This window comes from Lates calcarifer, linkage group LG5 (genome assembly GCF_001640805.2).
Source record: "Lates calcarifer isolate ASB-BC8 linkage group LG5, TLL_Latcal_v3, whole genome shotgun sequence".
Lineage (NCBI taxonomy): Eukaryota > Metazoa > Chordata > Actinopteri > Centropomidae > Lates > Lates calcarifer.
In genome coordinates this window covers 27,476,513-27,497,871 of record NC_066837.1, presented here as the reverse complement: position 1 = coordinate 27,497,871, position 21,359 = coordinate 27,476,513, and the positions used below count along the sequence as shown (strand labels likewise).

The 21,359-nt window shown below is 39.9% G+C and overlaps 2 protein-coding genes across 4 annotated transcripts in view; both read left to right on the top strand.

The window, feature by feature from the left end:
* LOC108884513 (sodium/potassium/calcium exchanger 3) overlaps positions 1–3,715 on the top strand; it is a 49,121-nt gene extending 45,406 nt beyond the window's left edge. Inside the window, exon 17 of the mRNA XM_018678429.2 lies at positions 1,137–3,715. Coding sequence (XP_018533945.1) covers positions 1,137–1,289 — 153 coding nt within the window. The 3' untranslated portion in view covers positions 1,290–3,715. The remainder of the gene's footprint in view (positions 1–1,136) is intronic.
* Positions 3,716–5,342: 1,627 nt separating this feature from the next.
* Positions 5,343–21,359, top strand: part of LOC108884514 (ras and Rab interactor 2) — a 35,524-nt gene continuing 19,507 nt past the window's right edge. For 2 of the 3 annotated variants that reach the window (XM_018678431.2, XM_018678432.2), the window contains exons 1-2: positions 5,343–5,573; positions 14,398–14,537. In XM_018678431.2, coding sequence (XP_018533947.1) covers positions 14,484–14,537 — 54 coding nt within the window. In that variant the 5' untranslated portion in view covers positions 5,343–5,573; positions 14,398–14,483. Of the gene's footprint in view, positions 5,574–12,697; positions 12,790–14,397; positions 14,538–21,359 lie in introns of all 3 variants that reach the window. The other variant, XM_018678430.2, reaches the window with a different exon arrangement.

Sequence of the window (21,359 nt, the reverse complement as noted above, 5' to 3'; positions counted from 1 at the left end):
CCAGTGGTATAAGTGGTCTAGCTGATGAAATATTACTAACAACATTTTGGTCACAAGGCCCTTTTCACACTTTGTGTGTTACAGAAAAGCAGAGTCAAAGGAATGACTGGAGGATATGTAGTTCAGCTTACTCATGTGAAATAGATTATTATTTGAATACAGAATATGTACAGCAAAAATATTTGGTGACTAGGGTGTCACCTCATCACTCCTCACAAAGAAACACCAGGCTCAGCAAAGCAGGGAGTTGGGGTGGTGATAATATCATAAAAACAAACTTTTATTTATGAAGTGTTTTTCTCAACAATTCTGCTTTAAAAAAGAAATAAAACCAGACAAGGCAAATAAAATTAGAATAAGACCAAAGAACTTAATAACTTCCCCCCTTGGGGAACATAGACTCAGAGCCTACAAGTGGATTCTGGGGTGGATTTGTGGCTTATGTAATGCTATATGAAGAGGAACAGCAGCAGAGGCAGCAGTATCAGCAAGTGAAAGCACAGGTTTCAGCAGTGTGGAGCAATGCCACAGCAAGACTGAGCAGAGCACTGGATGCCTAAATACACTGCATTATCAGAATGTTGTGTTGGATATAGTGTTAGCCATAGAAGACTCAAGTTGACTGCCTAATGTAGCTATTGGGAATAGATGATTATAATTGCATTTGCAGTTGCATTTTTGTGGTAAAGAAAAGATTGCACAGTTAAGTAACTAGAACCAACGTGGTGCTCCTTTAATTTATCTAGTGTGCATAATCATTTGAGCAGCCATTAAATAGCACTGATTATTTTTCATTTAGACAATATGTATATAGCTTTTTATACCATAACCTTTGTCGTGGTGCCTGATGTACCTACCCCCTCCTCCATAAGTCACTCCACCCTTTGCTTTCTGCCAAGTCTATAACCACGCTTTCGCAGTTGAATCCAACTATGGACTTTGTGGCATGGCATTCCAGTCTCTTCCATGTATCCAGCCTTTTTCCTCTCCAAAAGTTCTCAGAAAGCAGAAAATGTTTAAATGCAGTTCTGTTCATCAGAATCTCAGAAATAAGCTCTGATGCTAACCTCCACCTGTTTATTTTTGCTCTGTTCTCTCACCTTGCCCTTTCACTAATTTTGTCTCCCCACCTTCAGGTTCTCGGTGTCCATTTAAACAAGTGGACTCTGGATTGGCGACTGGGCTTGGTCTGCCTCATCATGTACGCCGTCTTTCTGTGCTTCTCCATCCTCATCGAGTTTAACGTCTTCATCTTCGTCAACCTTCCCACGTGCCGAGACATCCATTGACCCCCTTCCTCTTTTTCTTCTCCTACTTTTTCCTCTGGCTGATGGAGGGAACCTCACCTGGCTTCCAATTTCTTGGCGCCTTGGAACCAAGTCCTACCTTTTATTTTTTCAAATAGAAAAATAGAGATCTATATGATTAATCTTTGGTGCAATACACACAAGAGAGAGGACACCAGAAGGTTTTGGGTTTTGGGGACCAGAGAGGTGGCACGAAGAGAAAGTCCCAGCAGCAGTGATTGCTGCCAATCATCTGATGAACCGAAAGGTTGGCTGGAGTGAACATAACTGTATTAACACCGACAGTTAGGCTACTGTTGGTGAAGAAAGCTGCTACTGTAACTGACTGACTGGAGGAAAGAGAGAAATCCTGCGCTAACAGCGATTTTTAGCTGGATTGTTTGTTACTCTTTGTACAAGTTTGGATATAAGCACATGATTAAGGTATTTTTAAGTAAAAACTGGCTTTCTCTGTATATATTTGAGGATTAGATAAGTACTAATATTAGCTGATATATGGAACTCTCTTATGCACAACTGGATCAGTCTGTACGAATGATCTGATGACAGTGACAATATTGTATGTTTTACTTTAGTGATTTGGTCCGCCAGTAACCCACTCAAAATGCTTCATGTTTCCCATGCTCAGTACCAGCTAACATAGCATGCTGTACCCGCCACAAGTCAAGTCTAGCTTTGCACTGACAGACAGAATCTAAATATTTAACACTATTCACATAGAGCCTGTTTGTTTTTCTGTCTCTCTAGAGGCATATCCAAGTAGATGTGGGCTTTATTGTTCTTTATTATAACCCACATAAGAAAGGGATCTCCCTGGAACTGACATCCAGCACTGTCACTTTATGGATTAGAGATATTATTCTATCATTGCAAGGCGTCTACAGGTACTCTAAACATGTAACTACTGAAGTTAAAGTTCCCTCTAGATGGTAGGCCTCTTGTGCTATATTAAAGTATTAGTTTTTAGTCTCTGAGTTGAATATAATGTTGTTACTTCTTAAAGCCAAAAGTATTTTTAGAATAGGAGTAAGAGTCGTAGATTTGGACTTAAAAGTCAGCTCGAGTGCACTGTGTTTGTGTTTGTGTGTGTGTGTGTGTGTGTGTGTGTGTGTGTGGATGGGTTTGTCACAATCTCGAGGGGAGCCAAGGATAACACTGTTACTGGGAAGACATAATCATGATTTATTTATGAATTAATTTATTCAAAGATCATGTCTAACCTCCAGTTTCAGCCCTTTGGATCATGTACAGTGTATGAAATGGAACGATCTCCGCTCTCATTGACAGAGCTGTACAATGTACTGTACCTAATATATAATCTAAGTACTGGAAACTGACTTGATGTTGTTTATATTTAAGAACTTAGAACTTTATAATTTATCAGTTTTGTATAGTTTGGGAAGATATTGCCACATTTGTATATTGGTGCAAACACAGTGGTCTTTGAAGATGATGCACGGCCAGGTTGAGTTTTCATGGAGATGTTGTGTTTCAGTGAGATGGACAGAAAATGCTGTTTTTCTCACTGGTCCTAACATGGGCAGGAGCCTGATCCCTTTGCATGTTCAATTAGTGATGTAAAAGATTCACTTTCAGGCAAAACAGATATTAACGGCACATGACCCTTCACAGCATATTGTTTCTTAAAAACACAATGCTTGAATTCTTGCGCCATCTCTTGTATTTGAAGCTTCAAAACCAACACTTTGTGGCCATTCTCCTGCTTGTATTTGAGCCAAAAAAGAGAAACACCTTTGTCAACAGTATTGCCACTCTGTTTCAGCATGCGTTCAAGCAAAATGTGGAAGAAATGTATTTTTGTTTTACTTTATTTTTACCTTGAGGGAGTCCTATCAACAATTCTCATGTTAATAGAATTGCTGATTAATTCAAAACATCCTCTATAGGTGTTGAAGCTCCTCCTGCAGCCACAAGAGAGCGCTGTAGAGCTGTGTGACATCTTCAGATATGGCTGTTATTTTACACAGAGAAGAGAGTGGTTGGGTATATTTTCAGGTAGGCTACATAGAGACAAATACTGGTCAGTTTGCATGCCTCTTTCATAATTCAGATTATTTTGTGTGTAATTTTAATGCATTTCCAAGATCAAAAAGGCACTGTCTTGATTATGCTGTATATATCAGAGGGTTATGCTATTATAAACACAGATGTTTGAATAACTTCTGATGAGCAGTTATATTTGAGATACATACAGTATTTAGAATGTAGGCCTACAACAGTTAGTTTTCAGCTAATTAATGTCGTTTTATGCTCATGTCTTTTGAATTGTTTGTAAATCCTCATTTTTGTTGATGAGGACCTCTGGGCAGAGCTCAGAGCCTGAGAGAGATACAGATGTTGGCCTTGTCCCCAGTGGTCTTCTTGCAATAAACTGATTTACATACATATATCCTTTTCTCGTGTCTTTCTGAGCTGTGACTGAATAATTCACAGCAAGTCATCGATAACGTGAGACGCAGTATGTCCAGCATATTTTTCAGAACTTTTTTTGATGAGACTGAAAAATCCTATGTAATCATAACACTTTTTCGCTGATGTTTACCATCATATTTATCATATTCAATGATTATAACTGTGATTAAATTTCAGTATCTCTCTCTAATAAGGTATCATTTATAAAGTAGTTGTTACTTGTGTCTCCCTAAACAATTACTTGAAGCTAATGCTCAATAGAGAAGTTGGTTTCTAAAGGATATACTATTTTTCACAACACAGTAACATAAAATGTGGTCTTGTTAAAGCTGCACTAATTAGAGCTGGAACATCTCATAATACACCCACGAGCGGGAATGAATCCTAAAACCTGCAAAGAAGTTCACATTTTTACACGTCCGTTTCCCTCATCTCAAAGTCAACAACTGCATGGTTTTTTGAATGGGTTTTTTGGTTGGATGCCTAAAGTCTGTGGTTAACACAAGCTCAATACGTTTTATTCTACAGCATATAATACATCAGAAAATACCCCACTTATGATTTTTTAAGCGTTTACATGTCTTTTAAAAGGCGATCTACTCACCAGTCTGCCTTTAAACCTTCACTGTGTTTATACTAATACTATACTAAACTAATGCTGACTTTTTAAGAAGAAAGACTTTGTAGAAGAAGTCAGAGCTAAATTAAATGAAAAGGTGCTGACGTCATACATCTGTGGTGTGGTTTGGTTATAGCCTAGCATTTAGCTTTTTACTTCTAGTGATTGTATTTAGGCTTCAAGAATCATAACAGTGGTGTTCATTTGGGGAAATGATCTTGCTGAACAAAACTTGTCAGTATCACAAACTTTTGTTGGTCTCAGAGTTTATTTTCTGCAATAATCCAAAAGCCAATGAAAAAATCCCACTGGCTTTTTGTCGAGGGAACCAGAGTGATGCTAACCTGTGGGTTGGCCTACAAAAATATGCCATCCCTGCACCACTCTATAATCATGGGCCCACAGATATTTATCACTCAGTTCTTCATCCCTCTGCTTTATTCTCTAATAGCGCAGCGGAAACTCTAACAACTCTATTGTTTGCTTCCATATTCGCTTTCCTCTCTGTCACTGCCGAACTCTCTCTCTCTCAGCCCAAGTCGAGGCAGATGGCCGCCCTCCCCGAGGACAGTTCTGCTGGAGCTTTCTGTTTTTCCCTTTGTCACTGTCAAGCGCTGCTCATGGTGGGAACTGTTGGGTCTCTGTAAACAATGTTATAAAGATGTACAATTGTTATACTTTACGCTGCTCTGAGATAACTTCTGTTGTGATTTGCCGCTGTATAACCCGACTTTACGTTTGTAACACTTCTATAGAAAGTATTTACCAAACGTTATGCACAACAATATATCTTAGCTTGTTGTGTGGTAACTCTATAAGAATACATGGAGGTTTTATGAACAGCGACAAATATAAAAAAAAAAATGCAATGAAAACTCTTGAAAGCAAAGGTGAAAATTGCAGTCACCGCCTTGGCCAATCAGACAGAGGCGTCATATTACTTCTTCCCTTCTCTTCTCCCTCCCCCCTCCCCCTCCTGTGTGTGTGTGTGTGTGTGCCTCACACCTCAACGATCTGGTCCAAACCCGGTGTCTCTGTCTCTGTGCTGCAGTTAAATCATGTAACCCACCGACTGCGGGGACATTGAGGCTCCTCGGTGTCACCCGAAAACCGAACGAAACGATAAAAGCGCCAACACAGCGTTTCTCCATGGAGTATGATCGGAGAATCACCTGAGTACAGAGTTAGTACCGCTGAAGGAAACGACTTAAACGGTGAGTAAAGTTGTGTTTGTGTCAGCAGTAGACTGGCTGACTACGGACCATCATATGTGGCTGTAACCAGCTGTTTTCCAACTTTTTGGGCAGTCAGATTGTATGATCCAGTATTTGAGCCTTCATAAACTGTGGACAGCACTGTATTATAGGCTACAGCATAAAGCTGGAGGTCGTGGACATTCCTCTCTTAACACGGAGGAGCAGGTACAGCTCCACGTATGTGAATGATAAAAGTGACTGTTCTGTTGGTGATGCTCTGGACTGTATTTACAAACCCATGAGAAAACCGACTCTCTATCTGTGGAATGTTTCCCTTCTCCAGCTGAAAACTGTGGGAGTTTTCCTCATGTTGAACGATTCAGAGAGAAGAAAGCTGAGAGTTAGAACCTTCCTATCTGTCTTTATTTATTTAGCCCAGAGTTGCGAAATCTCATGTACAGTTTGGGTGCTGTTATACACTCTTAGGCCACGCCATTATTCCTGCATAACCATTCCAACTTGCACTTGGTTTGATTGTATCACAGCAACACATTTTCTCAAGGGTCAGTATGGTCAGGTGACACTGTGCTACTTATTTGGCCCAAATACCTCAAGCAATAACTGAAATGTAAAGTCAAGTAAAAGTAAATGTGCATGGCTATATATCACACATTCTTTACACGGACTTCAAAGCAGTGGATTTTTCTTGGCTTCCATTTGAAACAACCCCCAGGCCAGATGCTGTAGTTCTGTATCATTTTAGGGACTGTACAAAAATTATTGGAGTGTGTGTGTGTGTGTGTGTGTGTGTGTGTGTGGGCGGGGTGGGGGTGGGTGGGGTCAGAATCAATTCCAACCTAAGATGATTAGGTTAGGAACACATTAGGCATGGAATTATAAATTATTAGAATTTTGAAACAAAAACAAACACTAAAAAATATACAAAAAAAAAAAAAAATTCCCTACCACTGGATTTTTGAATAGAGAGCTTCTAAGAACTGTGAGCACTGTCACTGATTTAATGAACTGACAGACTCTGCAGCTGCTGATGGATTTAAGCGCTGCAAACCTTTGTCCCAGTCCATGCATTACAAATAATAACATAATGATAATAACATTTAAATCAGTACAGAAAAAAAAATCACAACCTTCTTTCAATTTGCCCCCTACTCCCCACCCCCCTCAAAAACTTATGAAAGTATGTAGTGTCAGCATGTTCCAGCTTCTCCAAACATGAAAGACCTGTCTGAACCTGACTGAGGACAACACATATCAGACTCTTCTGCTGCTCAGCTCTGTGTATCCCTCGCTGATTTTTCTAAATGAGCAGTTAGCTGATGTTTATCCGTATAATAAAGAGGCCAATTTCCTTATTTAAGCTTCTTTGGAATCTGTTTGAGAGATTAGCTTCACTGCAAATCCAAGGGTTTCTGGCAAGAGAGCTCTAGTTACTTCTTGCTGTGGGGAAATGAATCAGCAGAAAGGTATTTTAATGGAAAATAACTTGCATCTTGTTGGTGCTTGATTAGGTTTATGAAGCTATTTTCTTGTCTATAGTGACCTTAAAAAGACTGTTGCTACCTGCTGTCTTTAAGGGGCTTTTGTTTTCATCGCCTCAGAGCGATGTTTCTCATTTTCCTGCTTTAAAGGTGTTCGAACATCCTGTCATACCAGTTCTCTCTGCACCTTCAAGGTAGAACCGAGAACTCCACAGGTTTATGAAAAGTGATGTCATCTTTGCTGGACGGGGGAGCCGCAACTCAAGTTACCAGTGTGAGAATAAAGTGTCCCTGTGGGAGATGTTAACACTGAATGCTTTCACAGGAGCAACACTGTCTGCTGTAATCCTGCAGCAGGGCATGAAATCAAACGCTCAGTTTAGATGCAGAAACCTCGGCCTGGGGCTCTGGGTTTCCCATTAATGAAGTGAATATCAGCTGTATGCATGGATTCAGTTGTGTAGCCACCCAAGCCTTATTACTGCCTAACCATAGTTTGTTAGGACAATATGGTTAAACTTAAGAGTTAACCCCCCCTCACTTCTGTGCATTGTGTATGTATCCTACCCGTCAGGTACAGGACACATATGACATCATATTTTGTCCAAAGAACCAGAAATCCACTGTAATACTATTCCACCATAGGTTTGATTGTCACCTATGTTGTAATAATAAACACTACCAGATTGGAAATATGCAACTATGTCAGTGTAATATCAACTGATATAATGTCTGTATAGGTTTAATTACACCATCAAATGTAGAAGCCCTTCAGCAAGGGTGGTTTAAAAACACATAAGGCTGTTTAACAACACTTACAGCTGTTCTGAGGTATTTCCAGAATCCTCAAAGACTCCTCTAACCATCTGGATGAAAAAATGTTCCATCCGCTGCACGATAGAAACTTGTTTTCTGAGTTTCAGCTTTATTCTTCATCCAAACAGCGATGGTAGCCAGAAATAACATATGTCCCTACTTAATCTGTACAACTATACCAGTTAGTTAAAGTTTTGTTAGGAGCTTTATTTGTCTGTATAGAATAATGTATTTCTAATTCACTTACAGAGGTCGTCTTTGTGTTTCGGTCCCCAGGCACCCCCCTCTACCGCCCCCCACCCCCAACCCATCCAGAGTTAGCATGGTCTGTACCTGAGCTCTGTTTTTTCAGCCTGTATTTGTTTGCAGTTCCAGTCATGACTGGTATCAAACTTATTATTCAGCTCTTGGCAAGAAAGCAAATCGTTGAGCCTCCTTTGAGGCTCTTAGCATTTTTTTATATTATTATTGTGTTGTGAGTATATTCACAAGGAATGTTACAGTAAATTAAAATACCACTGTTTAATTGCCACGCAGTGAACCTGGGGATTTTAGGCCCCTGACAGTCTGGTGCATCAGGACAGTTACCCACAATGCCTGGTTGGTTATCCAGCCAGGCTTGGGCTGCAGGAATTTCAGTCCACTTTCCGGTGTGTGTTTACTTTGTGCTTGTCTTCCATAGCTCCTTCATGACTCAACAATAACAAACGCTGGTGTAATCATGGTAATTAGAATGTTTTTTGTTCATCTGGAAGTTCCCACTCTATCTGCCCCATCTTCTACTTCCCTCTCTTCCTTTTAAAATCCAAAAAACAAGAGACATCTCCTGCCTCGATCCTTGGCTTGATCCAGTGTTCCTGGGACTAATTTAAAGGGGAGTAGCCCAGAGAAAACAGCCCAAGCTTTTCTCGGCTGACCTTTAGTGTGGAAAGTTGTGGCTGGGCGGTGCTGGTGCCTGACACACTTTCTGACCATGATTTAGTCCAGTGACTCTCTTATTATATGTGAAGTTTAATTTGTTAGAAGGTGATTTTGTATGTTGCTATTACGAGACTCCTAAAGCTGTGATTAGAGGTTAGGCTGTTGGTTGTGTTGGTGTTTGAGTGACAGAACATCCATAAACATTTGATGGAAAAAATGAAAGTAATCCTAACCTATCCTTGAGTAAAAAAAAAAAGCTGGAGTTATCAGATTCCTGCATGTTATGAAAAAGACTTTCCTCTCTAAGTAACACAACATGGGCCAGTCAGTCGGTTCAGCTGAACTCACCAAGAACCACTGACCCAAATTCTGCTCTGCAGCTGAGCGCACACGCACGCACACACACACACACACACACACACACACACACACACACACACACACACACACACAGATAATTGTGGAGCTACTGACAGTTTTCATCACTCTAGTCAACAGTAGATAAATAGTGTCAATGTAGCTTTCAGATTTAACACTCTGTCCACCTCTAACACTGTTTTCTGCTTTCACACACACACACACACACACACACAAACACCCCTTCATCTGGTTTGCCTCAGGGCAATAACATGGCCCACGTGTGGGAGTTCTTATCTGCAGTGGGTTTATGCAGCTGCCTGTGGCCCCCTCCTCGTGCTCTGCTGCTCTGACAGCAGCATGGAGCCCTGTTAGCCTAACACTCCTCACTGGATCTCACAGCTGACACATGAAGCAGCACTTCATGTTGTCCTGAGAGTTTAAACAAATAGCAGTTAAGTTTGTTGGATATATTTTTATGAGTTGGGACAGAGAGAGTGTTTGAGAAATTGGAAAATATTAGTTTTATTAGTTTTCTGTGTGGGTATTTCACTCAGTTTAAACTGAAACAGAACAATAGTCCCTTGTGAACAGCTGACAGAGGATTATCCAGAGTACTGGGGACAAAACCTAAACCAAAGTATCTGCATGGTTAACACTGGGATTCTTTGAAAGGACACAAGAAACAATGCTTGAGAGCGGTAATGATTGAAATTAAGACTGTACAAGCATTTAGGACATTAGTCCAGTACATGTTGATCTTTCATTAGATATTATAAAGGGAAAATTCCATGGTTTACCTTCTGAACCTGGTGTGTTTCTGACAGTAAGGTCTCATTCACACATTACACAGTGACACAGTTAACAGTTTGTTTATCTGCAGTACATTTCCTCACCATTGCTTCACATCAGCAAACAGTGTGCTGACACACGATAGCTGCAATGTAAAATATGATGCGCTGGCAATTATAGTTGGGTTGCTATAGTCTGGTCATAGGGTGCCATTTACAGTGAAATAATGTGGGACTGACATATAAAGCGAGGCTTGGGGGACATTTTCAATTTTCAGTTATAGCATTTGCTGATGCAGCAGAAATGAACTGAATTGTTATTTTCTACCTGTAGTTTTCATAATGATAAACATTAGTTTGACATTTTGGTAAATGTGATTATTCACTGCTTTGCTGGGAGTTAGACAGATTGATACCAGTCTCATCACTGTATGTTTACTATGAATTTACAGCCAGCATCCAGTTAGCTTAGCATAAAGACTGGAAGAGAGGGACACTGATATTCTCATCTAACTTGCAGCAAGAACATGAACAAGTGTATTTCCCCAAATGTTGGACTATTCCTTTAATCAACAACATGTTTTAGGAGGGCACCCTTTATGAAGGGTTTATACATTGTAACTAATGGCTTTATCAGTGACTAATTCAACATTAACATCTCTATAAATTGACCAGGAAGACCCTTTATTCATGACTTACTAACATTTGTTACTGCAGACCACAGCTTATTAAAATGTGAGAAACTCCTGACCCAGCTGTAAATGTTGGTGATAAATGAATGGAAACTCATGAGTCTCTCGCTTTCTAATAACCTGTCAAGTCTGGATGTATAAGCCATTAATGATTAAGGGTTTTTGCATCAGTTCAGTTCAAGTCTGCAGTTACATAAATGGAATTTATTTATTTATTTATTTTTTTAGATGGCAAGGGGTTAAGTGGTCTATCAGATGAACCTTAAAAGTAAAAAAACAAGGAAGGAGGATATACACCAACAAAGGGATTTTGGCTACACAGTAAGATCTTATTAATATAATGTATAACTGATCTAACTGATCTATGTTATCAATATAATTTAAGAGTAAGACAGAAAATATTACAATATGAAAGTTTAACATCGTACCGATATTGACAGAACATAAAATTTAAGAATGTTACAGAAATTATGCCACATGTTAGCAACTGTGCTGCCTCCAGGTTCATCCAAACACTGAAGCTATTCATTAGCTCAGATATAGGCCAGCACAGCCTCACATCTAGCCTGACACCCACTGGGAGAAAATTAGGGTCCCACCAGCAGATTGGGCCTTAAAACAAAAATACCACAGAGCTTAATGAAGTCCTGCTGCCATTCTTTGTTATTATGATTATGTAAAACACAATGAAGTCTGTGTATGCGTGTGTCTGTTGTCTGGGGGTTGTCAGTTTCTCTTGATGAACTGAAGAATTTGTTAACGTGTGTTTGTTTTACAGACAAATCTGTGCATGTATGTGTGTTTACCTTAGGAAACAGTGTGTCTCTGTCCTGCAGTGCCAGGGGGCTTGTCTGTGGCTCTATGAGGGAGGGGCACACGCTCAGATGTGTCTTTGTTTACTTGCAGCTGAGGCTCGCACATACACGAACCCACACACATATAGACTACACACACAGATGCACGCAGTGGTCCATGTACACCAGCTGAGGAAAATAGTCTTACATTAGTGCAGAGTTGAGATGTGATTCCAGTGTTTTTGGGGGAGTTCACGACAATCTGGCTGGTTTTGCCAAGTAGAGCAGTGAAGAGGAGCTGCTCTGGTGGGAGGTCATCTTCTTTCCTACAGTACTCAGCATGCTGCCTGATTTATCTGAGGCTCACAAGTTCATGCATGTGGAAACATTATTTACCTTATTGTCAGAGTTTTCATTGGCACTGTCACTAATAGCAGATCTCTTACAGAATCAACAGCAGGATGACACAAAGACTTATCACTCACTGATTTACAGGAATTTCCTCGGGAACAATGTTGTGAAGCTCATCATTTAATTTTCCGTCCTGCTCTCTGGCTCTCTGTTTCTCTGTGTCCTTGCTTTCGTCTGTTTGTGGAAATGAAACCATTGTGCCAGACTATCAGTTCTACTTTGAGACAGTCAGGAAACGGGTACAGTCTCTGTACAGGTCATCAGATATATAGATAAGTCAGCATTTACTGTAATGACTGACTGACTTCACTGACTTTGTTTCTGTTTGTTAGGGCTGCAAGCATGGACTATTTTCTTTATTGATTGATCTGTCAAGTTTTTCTTAATGTATCATTTAGTTTTAGCCACACTGGATCAGAGGTTTGGCGGTGTTAGTCTGTCCACCAGTTTTGTCCAAACTGAAATATCTCAACGTTTGGATGGATTGACATGACATTTGGTACAGATATCCATGGGGCTTTGGGGCTTTGATATTTCATCTTGCCTCCACAAGCAAGTTGACATGTGGTTGGGAGTGAAATGTCCTGACAGCTATTTGATGGAACTGACATGAATTTTGGTTGATATGTCACATTCATGTAAAGACATTTCTGTGTAGCCTGGGAAGGGACACAAAGATGTATTTCTGCAAGATCTTATGTAAGATCTTTTGCAAGACCTTAAGTAAGGTTTTGCGAGATTTTAAGTAAGATTGGCAGTGTCTCCAGAAACTTTTACAAGATCTTGAGAAAAATTTCCCGAAAACCTTTCGAGATCTATGGAAACTTTTAAGAGATCTCACAAAACTTTAAATTTTTCCAGCCGTTCGGCAAAAACGAAGAATCATGGAGGAGGATTTCCTGCAGTCAAGAGAGGTCAAGAGACAGGAGCTCATGCACATGCAAAGAGACAAGGTTTGTGCAAAATTACAGAGCCTGGGAAGGGACATGGAGTTGAAAAAAATAATAATTTGACATTTGAAAAAAAGTTCTTGAGAAAGTTTTGCGCAAACCAGCAAAAGTTTCTTGAGATCTCACAAAAGTACATTTTCTTTTCATACTTTTTCTTTTCTGTCTGTGCATTTCTGACTAGCACAATCATTAGTTCAACAGTTTCATTTAATATTTTGGTTTATGGCCTAATACCTTCAAAACCAATCACTTCCCCAGAAAAAGTTAATTGGAGAAACTGGAACCAGAGGGTTTTTAGTATTATTTTGATTTAGTTCATTATTGGATTGATACTCAGCTTCTGAAAGTGGATTAATTATGAATGAATTTTTATATGGTTTCAGCTTTCAGGCACACTGGTAGCCAATTCACCAAGACTTATAAGTGAAGTTAAAATTTCACAGTAGTACATGTCTGATGCAATACCAATGGCACCATTGCAAATTTAGAAGACAAGATATTTATTGTTTACTGTGATCAGTTAAGCAGTGACCACAGTGGGCAGTTTGGAGTTTTCCTAATGTTTCCATCCTTTAAGTGAAGGCGAACATTCTTGAGAAATGGTCAGTTTCACATTTGATTCTCTCAAAGTACGCTATCCTGGATGACCCTCTGAACTCTGTGCTGTGTTTGTCAACGCTCTTCTTTCCTCCCTCCTCGGCCTCTGACGGTGGGGGTTGGTGGCTTCCTTCCTGTGTGAGATGAAAGTGCATGTGTGGACGGACAAATGAACGGAGCATCTCCCGGTTCAAGAGGACTGTGAACCTCTGCCAGGAAGGGAAGGGCCAGCCTAATAGTTTCAGCCTGGCTGGAGAGAGAGATGGAAGAGAGTGAGACAGAGAGGGGAGGGTGGAGGGACAAATCATACACAGACAGAAAAACAGAGAGATACAGATAATGAAAGAGAAACAGAATGAAACTGATTAAGTAAAATAAAAAGGAGGAGGTCATGATTAAACACCAGTTTATTATAGGCTCTACTAATTTTAGATAAATGTCAGACTACCTCTCATTTTTTCACAGCTCAGTGTAGAATTGAGGAGTGTGATGAATGGTCGATTTGAAAGTGTCTCACCAAAGCCCAGAGGGATAAAACTTTGTTACGATGGGTGGGGAAGAAGGGCAGCTGTGCTGGAGCCGAGACTCTCCAAGATGGAAAATTAATTATGTATGTATGAGGACATGGGAACAAAATATAGGAAAGAAAGAGAGAATGCGAGAGAGAAAGGAAACAGTGGAGACAGGTAATGAGAGAACAGCAGTTCAGCCAAAACTAAGTTGAGGATTGGAATGAGATAAAAAAAGGACTGAGAAAAACACTCTGAGGTGAAGGGGTGAGGGAAAGGAGGAATGATGGGAGAAGTGAGGCTGGAAAGTGAAAGGAGAGGAGAATGCGTAGAAAGCAAGTTAGAGAGGGAGGGAGAGGAGGGGAGAAAGACAGACGGAGAGTCACGATGAAAGCCTTCCAGCAGACCAGCACCTCCTTAATGCTGGCTGTGGGCAAAGCAGGAATTTCCTCTGGTTGCACCACAGCTGAAGTGTCTGGACTGAAGTGTGTTTTTTGACCCACAGAGCCACGGCCCCTTCAGACACTGTCTCAGACGTAAACACACAGTCAAGACGTAAGAGGGATCCAATCCTGAGCACAGGAAGACAACATGGCCTTTAGCTCCCCCAGCGGCCTCACAGACAGGAGTGGTAGCTTCTTTAAGGTAAGGACTAATGATGAGTGAGCTCCAAAAATCACTTGGAAAGAGAAAACACTCACTTCCTGTGTACCAAATGTTTTATGTTTTGTTTTGTTTTTTTTTTATGTGGGAATGGCTGACTCAGCTCTTAAGTGTTTAGAGCACAAAAATACTACATACTATACTATCACTAGTGTTAGACTGTCCCACAAAACCAAAACCAGGTAATTACTGTATATCTCTGGTTAAAACTGAGCTAAAGGATGACTCTGGTACTGGTACCTTTCCCCATGTTTTGTGTATAAATGGAGTGTTTAGAATCAGTGCAGTATTGACGACTAAAGCGCTTGTTTTGCTATAGACAGACTCAGATTGTTGTCATAAGTGTCTAACAACATTATGGAAATGATCACTATTCAGATAGAGCTTTTTATTGAAGTAAGAGTAAGATCCCTTTTGTTTAACCAGAAACATCACTGTGTATCTACCAGATTCCACTGACAAAAATAGTTATTTTACCGGGCACAACACAGGAATTGCTAGAATATCGCTGCCTCAGTTGGTTAGTTTGTTTGTGTATACCAACTTCTTTTACTTCTGTAAAAGATCTGAATACTTCTTCCACCACTGAAAGTCACACAATTTACTAGGGCTGTACTCAGCTAAGAATTTTGTCAGTCGACTCAGATTTGGGTCTTCAGCATGACGATTCGACAGAGAGTCATGTAATTGCAACTTCAAACATTTCAGTGGTGACAGTAATTTTCACCACTACAGAATTCGTAAAGCAGAAACACTGCAGACATGAAGTTGGCGTCTTGTTCATAGCTCAGTTATGAAATTCTACCGTGCCTTGGAGTGTCTCTCCTGCCAGGGTGCTGACACTGTCAGCCTGTTTTAACTTGCTGCCTCACGAACTGTGAGACAGCTAAAAAAAAGTGTAGCAACTCATCAACTGACATTTTTGAGTCGAATTAGGGACTTCCTGAAAGGTGCATCGAATAGTCAAGATATAGGGGGCAGCCCTATAATTTACTTGTACAATCACAAGAGAATTTATGACTTTGTATCCTTAGAGACTGTTTTATCCTGTCAAGCTTTTATTCTTATGTCAGAGGATTTATGGAGTCATCATCAGTTACTTCATGACATGAAGATCACTCGTCTAATATCTCTGGCTTTGTTGGGAACTCAGAAAGTATAGTTTTTATCAGCTGTTGCAAGCATTATTCATATCAAAATATTTCTGCTCAGCCTTAAATCGATTTCAAACTGACAGTCTTAGCTCTGTGTCTCTCAGGAACCTTTAATTGTGCATTCATGAGAGAATTTATGGATTTCTACACTCAGGGATTATTTTATCCTGTCGAGTTTTTATCCTTGCTTCAAATTCTCACAATATTAGTTCTGACTGAGCACTTTCCTTCATATTTTCAGGAAATGTAATAGAGTATTGATTGATGAAACATTAAAGTGGAGCTGTGTCTTGACAGTTTTCCCACACTTTCTGCCATATATTGGAAGAGTGCTGGAAATGAAGAATGCCAGCTGCACTTGGCAGCCTGACAAACACATTCACGGTGGTAATAAAACTCTCTTTCCCTCTCTCTCTGTTTGTCTCCCTGCTTTCTCTCACTCCCTTTCATCTATCTCTCTTCCTGCTTTTGACATATCGTCATTCATGTCTCTCAACATTCCTTGCTCATACACAAAAATAACACTAAGCAAGCACTTTTTAAAATGTTGTCTTAGATGTATATGTTATTATATTATTGTTTTATTAAAACTTAACTTAGCTGCTGCTGCTGCCTCAATCAGGCTTTTATCATCTCTCCTGCCAGTCAAATACCATAATCTGTATACACTGTTCTGTGTTGGAGCCCTGGTCAGTGTGGGCCTGCAGGGGTGGTTATGTCATGTTAGGTAGCTCTCTGTGTAGGTAAGCGTCAACACCTTGAGTAATACACTGAATTCGCTCATGATGCATGGCCACTGTTCTGTAGCTCTGTACCTCTAACTCTTGACCTCCACATGAAAGGCACCTAAACATTAGCTGCTTAATATTCTGAAATTAAACTAAACCCTTTCTTCATTTGTGCCATTTAGAGGCTTCAGGAGATAAACAGAAACCATTCCAGCTCCTGTTAAGTTCAATAACAATGTCCCTACTGTTACTTTAAACCTACAATAAGTGATTTTCTTTCTGCCCAAATAGGGAAATGGAAAGGCAGTGGAAATAAGCTGCAAACACAACATAGCACTGTTTAAACTGATATGGTGAACTTGTTAGGAAAGAGTTGCTTATCTTATTCAGTAGTTATGGAGCAATATTCTCAGTAAGTTGGAGTCATGTTTGTGTCCACCTGGTGAATATTAGTGCAATATTCACTGTCCTGTAGCTCTGTTTTTGGTTTCTGCCAGCTGCTGAGGGAAACATTATCTTCACCAGTAATTTGCTAAACAACACTGTGATAGTGAAGCAAAACAGTGAAGCTGTGGGTTCATCACTGCAACTGACACTTCTCACATTCTAACACTGCTTTGGTAATGAGAATAATAATAATTATGACCCTGCAATGGACTAGCAGCAGTGATGCCCACAGGAATAAGGTAAAGGAAAAGAAAGGGATATCATTAGGTGATATTTAAACCATGTGGGCTAAAAGATAAAAGATGACATCACATTAAAGCACATCTATAAAAGAGATTTAAAAGCATGCACAGAATATGCGATGCTCTGGTAGGCTATTCCATAACTGATGGGCCTTGACCAAAAAGTCCAGGGCTGTGGTCCAATAGTCCTCTTTTCTTAGGAAGGTTCTTAACTGAGTCAGATGACCCAGAAGTATCTCAGTGGCAGCCATGGTAAGAGCTGGTCCAATTCTCTAAATGTTAAAGAAAGGAGCTTCAGTGCTTCCTATCTCATCTCCTTTAGCATAGGATACACTGGACCTTCCTTTACGAAAGGAAAGGAGAGAATGCCGTCCCATAATTCCTTGCAGCTGCAGCGTTTAAAGCGATGCACCGTCGTAGTTTCACCACAGCAGATCCACGAACATGTAAACACAACAGAACACCTGCTTAATGTTTGTGACATGATCCAACATGAATCCAACCATAAAGTTCTGTCTGAATTTAAGTTACTCTGTCCTGTCACCTGTCACACAATTCCTTTTTTTATCATTAATTTAATGGCTCAACTTTCTCAACTTATACATTTGTTTCAGTGTTATTATATTATTAGTGTTGGACAGGAAACCTTATTGAGCCTGCAGCACTGAGTTTGTCACTGTACATGTCTTCCACAATGTTATAAATAAAGCTGGTTTAAAAAAGCCTTGTGTAAATGCAGCCAGATTCTCTAAATACAGCAGTTCTCTTTTCCTAATTCTTTATCTGTTCTCCTTTGCATCTTTCCTTGACCTCATGACATTGTCCATCGAGGTCAAGGAAAAGTGGTTAGGAAAGAAGATTATTTTGACTATTGGACCACAGCCCAGGTCCCAATTTGTCATTAATCAGGAGTTTGTAATGGTCACTGGGGACCTGCCAGGGGATCTGAGGCTGCGCACTGGCTCATAAGGAGCCAGCAGGTCTGCAGTGTATGAAGGGGCCAGCCCATGAATATCTGTAGTGATCAGCTAAAATGAAATGAAATGGACTGCTATTAAAATTCTAAACCCATCAATAAATTTGCTGTTGATGGAGGAAAATAGTGTTTGTTCTATAATAATATTCAGTGTTGAACTGCTCATCCTTCACAGATATCCCTTTATATCTTATCCTGTATTTCTGCACACTGAACGACCCCCGACCCCGGGGTGGAATTTAAATATCTCAGCAGCGCATCTGAAGAGAGCAGTATGTGACCATTGGGTGTTACAGTCTAATAATAAAAAAGATGATTCCAACAACAAAAATGAAAAACCTAAGAGATGCCTGATGTTCATTATACTGTACATGTATAATATACAATGCATTTTCTGATATGCAAATGAGGTTAGATTCAATGTTATTGTCATCACAGTGAAATGCTGATTAGCTGAATACAAAGAAGCAGTAAACAGCAGTATATTATAGCATATGGGAATGCTAAATCATGGCGTAACATTAATGATGTGCACTTTAACACTGATGTAAAGTTTAAGACTATAAACACACTTTAGACAATATGAACTGTAACAACAAACACCTAGGCTAACAACTATGATATATACAGGAGTGGAAAAAGAATAGCATTTTGAATCACAAGCAGGTCAAACAAATGTATAACACCTGCTTAATCTTTATAAATTTCCCTGAGGAATGTAAGGTGGGAGAAGTAACCTATGTTACTATTTTCCATAACGCGTGGCTGCAGTAACATTAACTGATGTTAAAACTAGCTATTCATTGATTAGCAAACTATGTTAGGCTAAAGGCTACTATCATTCAAAAGCAAGTTAGCAAACTAACACTACACTCTGCTAGATAACTAATGCAATGCAACAGACAAATCATTTCATCACATTATCTTTACTGTACCTCTGTCTCTGTCATAATAGTTTTTGGGGTTACGTCACAAAACTCGACCAGAGAGCAGGTACAGTGTAATCAGCTGGGGGGGACTTACAAAAGTATTATTATTATCATTTCATAGGATTACATAGGATTAAGAAATAATTGTACTAACTAGTTTCAGTATAAGAATTTTTCTTCCCCCATTTGTGGGGCCCCCTAGATGGAGCCCCTAGAATTTGCCTATACTGCCTATGCCCCAGGCTGGCTCTGAATGAAACCACTTTCAAGAGCCAAGAAAGACAGATTTAGTCCACAATTTGCAGTGACCTAAGAAACAAAAACTTAATGTTGTCTTGCTTTTAATTTCCTTTGCAGCTTTTTCCAGCCTCACTGTCCCTGTGAAAGTGCTCTCTGAATGTGTCTGTGTAGCAAACCCAACACATAGTTTCCCATTGACTCCATTCATGGCTTTAACAGCAGCCCATGCAGAGAATCACTTACCTCTACACACACACACACACACACACATGATCTTAAAGGAGCTGAATTAATAAACCTCTGCACATGTGTGTGTGTGTGTATATATGAACATGTGTTGTACAGAGTGAATTAAATCGATAAAAGTGAAAACAACCCCATGAATGAAGCAGGAGAGGTTCATAACAGTCAGTGAAACACAGAGTTTTGTTGATGAGTGCTTTCATAGGATATCAGTCATTTTCCTCTAAAAGTCATCAGTGTGAAATAAGGCCTGCATGGGCGCCACCATTAGAGCTACACAAGGCACTCTGCCCAGATCCAGCCACTCAGCACTCATCATGTTCACTGACCTTCATTTTTTAGCTCAGGAATTTCCCATGTCTTCTCCTCTGGCCCTATTCCCTCATTTTCATTCATATAATTCAGTGCCTGTCTATTAACAGAATGTGGTAACTATCTTCTGGATTAACCCTTTAAGTGGCCATGGGGCAAAAAATGAGCCACTGCTAGGGGCTGCTGCCCTTGTTACTCCAAGTCTCTCCCACTGTACTTTATGTATTGATAAAAGCAAAATGCAACAAAGTCTGTGTGGAGTGACGTGGAGACTGTAGCTCACATTAATACATGAGTCCCAGCCATGAAATCGTTCCCATTAAAACCAGAATTTTTTTGTTTTTACACTCGTTTTTGTGATATGTTAATTATTGAGATTTAGAAGTGCTGCTTGGCACATTTTTTTCACCTTTTGACAGAGGCTAGCATTTTCTCCTTGTTATGCTAAGCTAGGCTAACCATCTCCTGGCTGTAGCTCCAAATTTACCAGACAAGACAAGGAGAGTGGTATTGATCATCTTATCTAACTGGTATCAAGGAGTGAATAAGTGTAAATGGTAAATGGACAGTACTTATATAGTGCTTTTCTAGTTGTATCGACTACTCAAAGTGCTTTACACTGTGTGTCACATTCACACACACATTCATACAAAAGTGCTCTGACACATCCACACCCATGATACACATATCGGGGGCAAAGTGGGGTTCAGTATCTTGCCCAAGGATACTTTGGCACTGACTGGAAAAGCAGGGGATCGAACCACTGACCTTCCGATTAGTGTCCCGCTCTACTTCCTGAGCCACAGCCGCCCCCAAATGTATTCCCCAAAATGTCTTAAGTACTCCTTTAACTTCCTCCTTCTTTATCTTATCAGTTGATTTTGTGCTTTAGTGGTGCATACTCCCAAACAAAGGTTCCATCAATTAAATTACCACAAACAAGCTGACACATAGTAGACCAGGGCTTTTTCAGGGGCAGTCACCAGCTTTGTCTAGTTGCTAATCCAGCCTTGCTTCAGTCCCTGATGTTACTGGTGTCATGCAGGTCCACCTGCTTGAGTTTTATCTGCATTAACCCCACATGAACACTGTACTATTATACTTAATGAATCAATTGTTTTGTTTTTAAAATGTCAAAATATATGGAAAAGTGCCCATTCTAACTTTTCAGAGAAACTGAAACCAGAGGATGAAAAAAAAAAAAAGATCAGATTTTCAAAACAGTTGAAGTAGTTTTTCTGTCAATCAATAAGTTGTCTGATAGTTTCAGCTCTACTGTAAATGCTTTCATACAGTGTAGTATGGTGCCATTCACATTAGCATGTTGTAGCCCAGAAACTTATATCTGTCATCAGCTTGTGGGATCATTCTTTGTTACTTTAGAGGACTAAAAAGAGAGAAAACTTGGTTCTCCAATTGTTTCCCTCTTTGGGATTAACCACAGTCTAGCAGTACTAAATCAGGGGTCATGCAGTTTATACTGCCACTTTGGCTGTTTGTAGCATCTGGTTTTAGCGTTCTCACAGCTTTTCA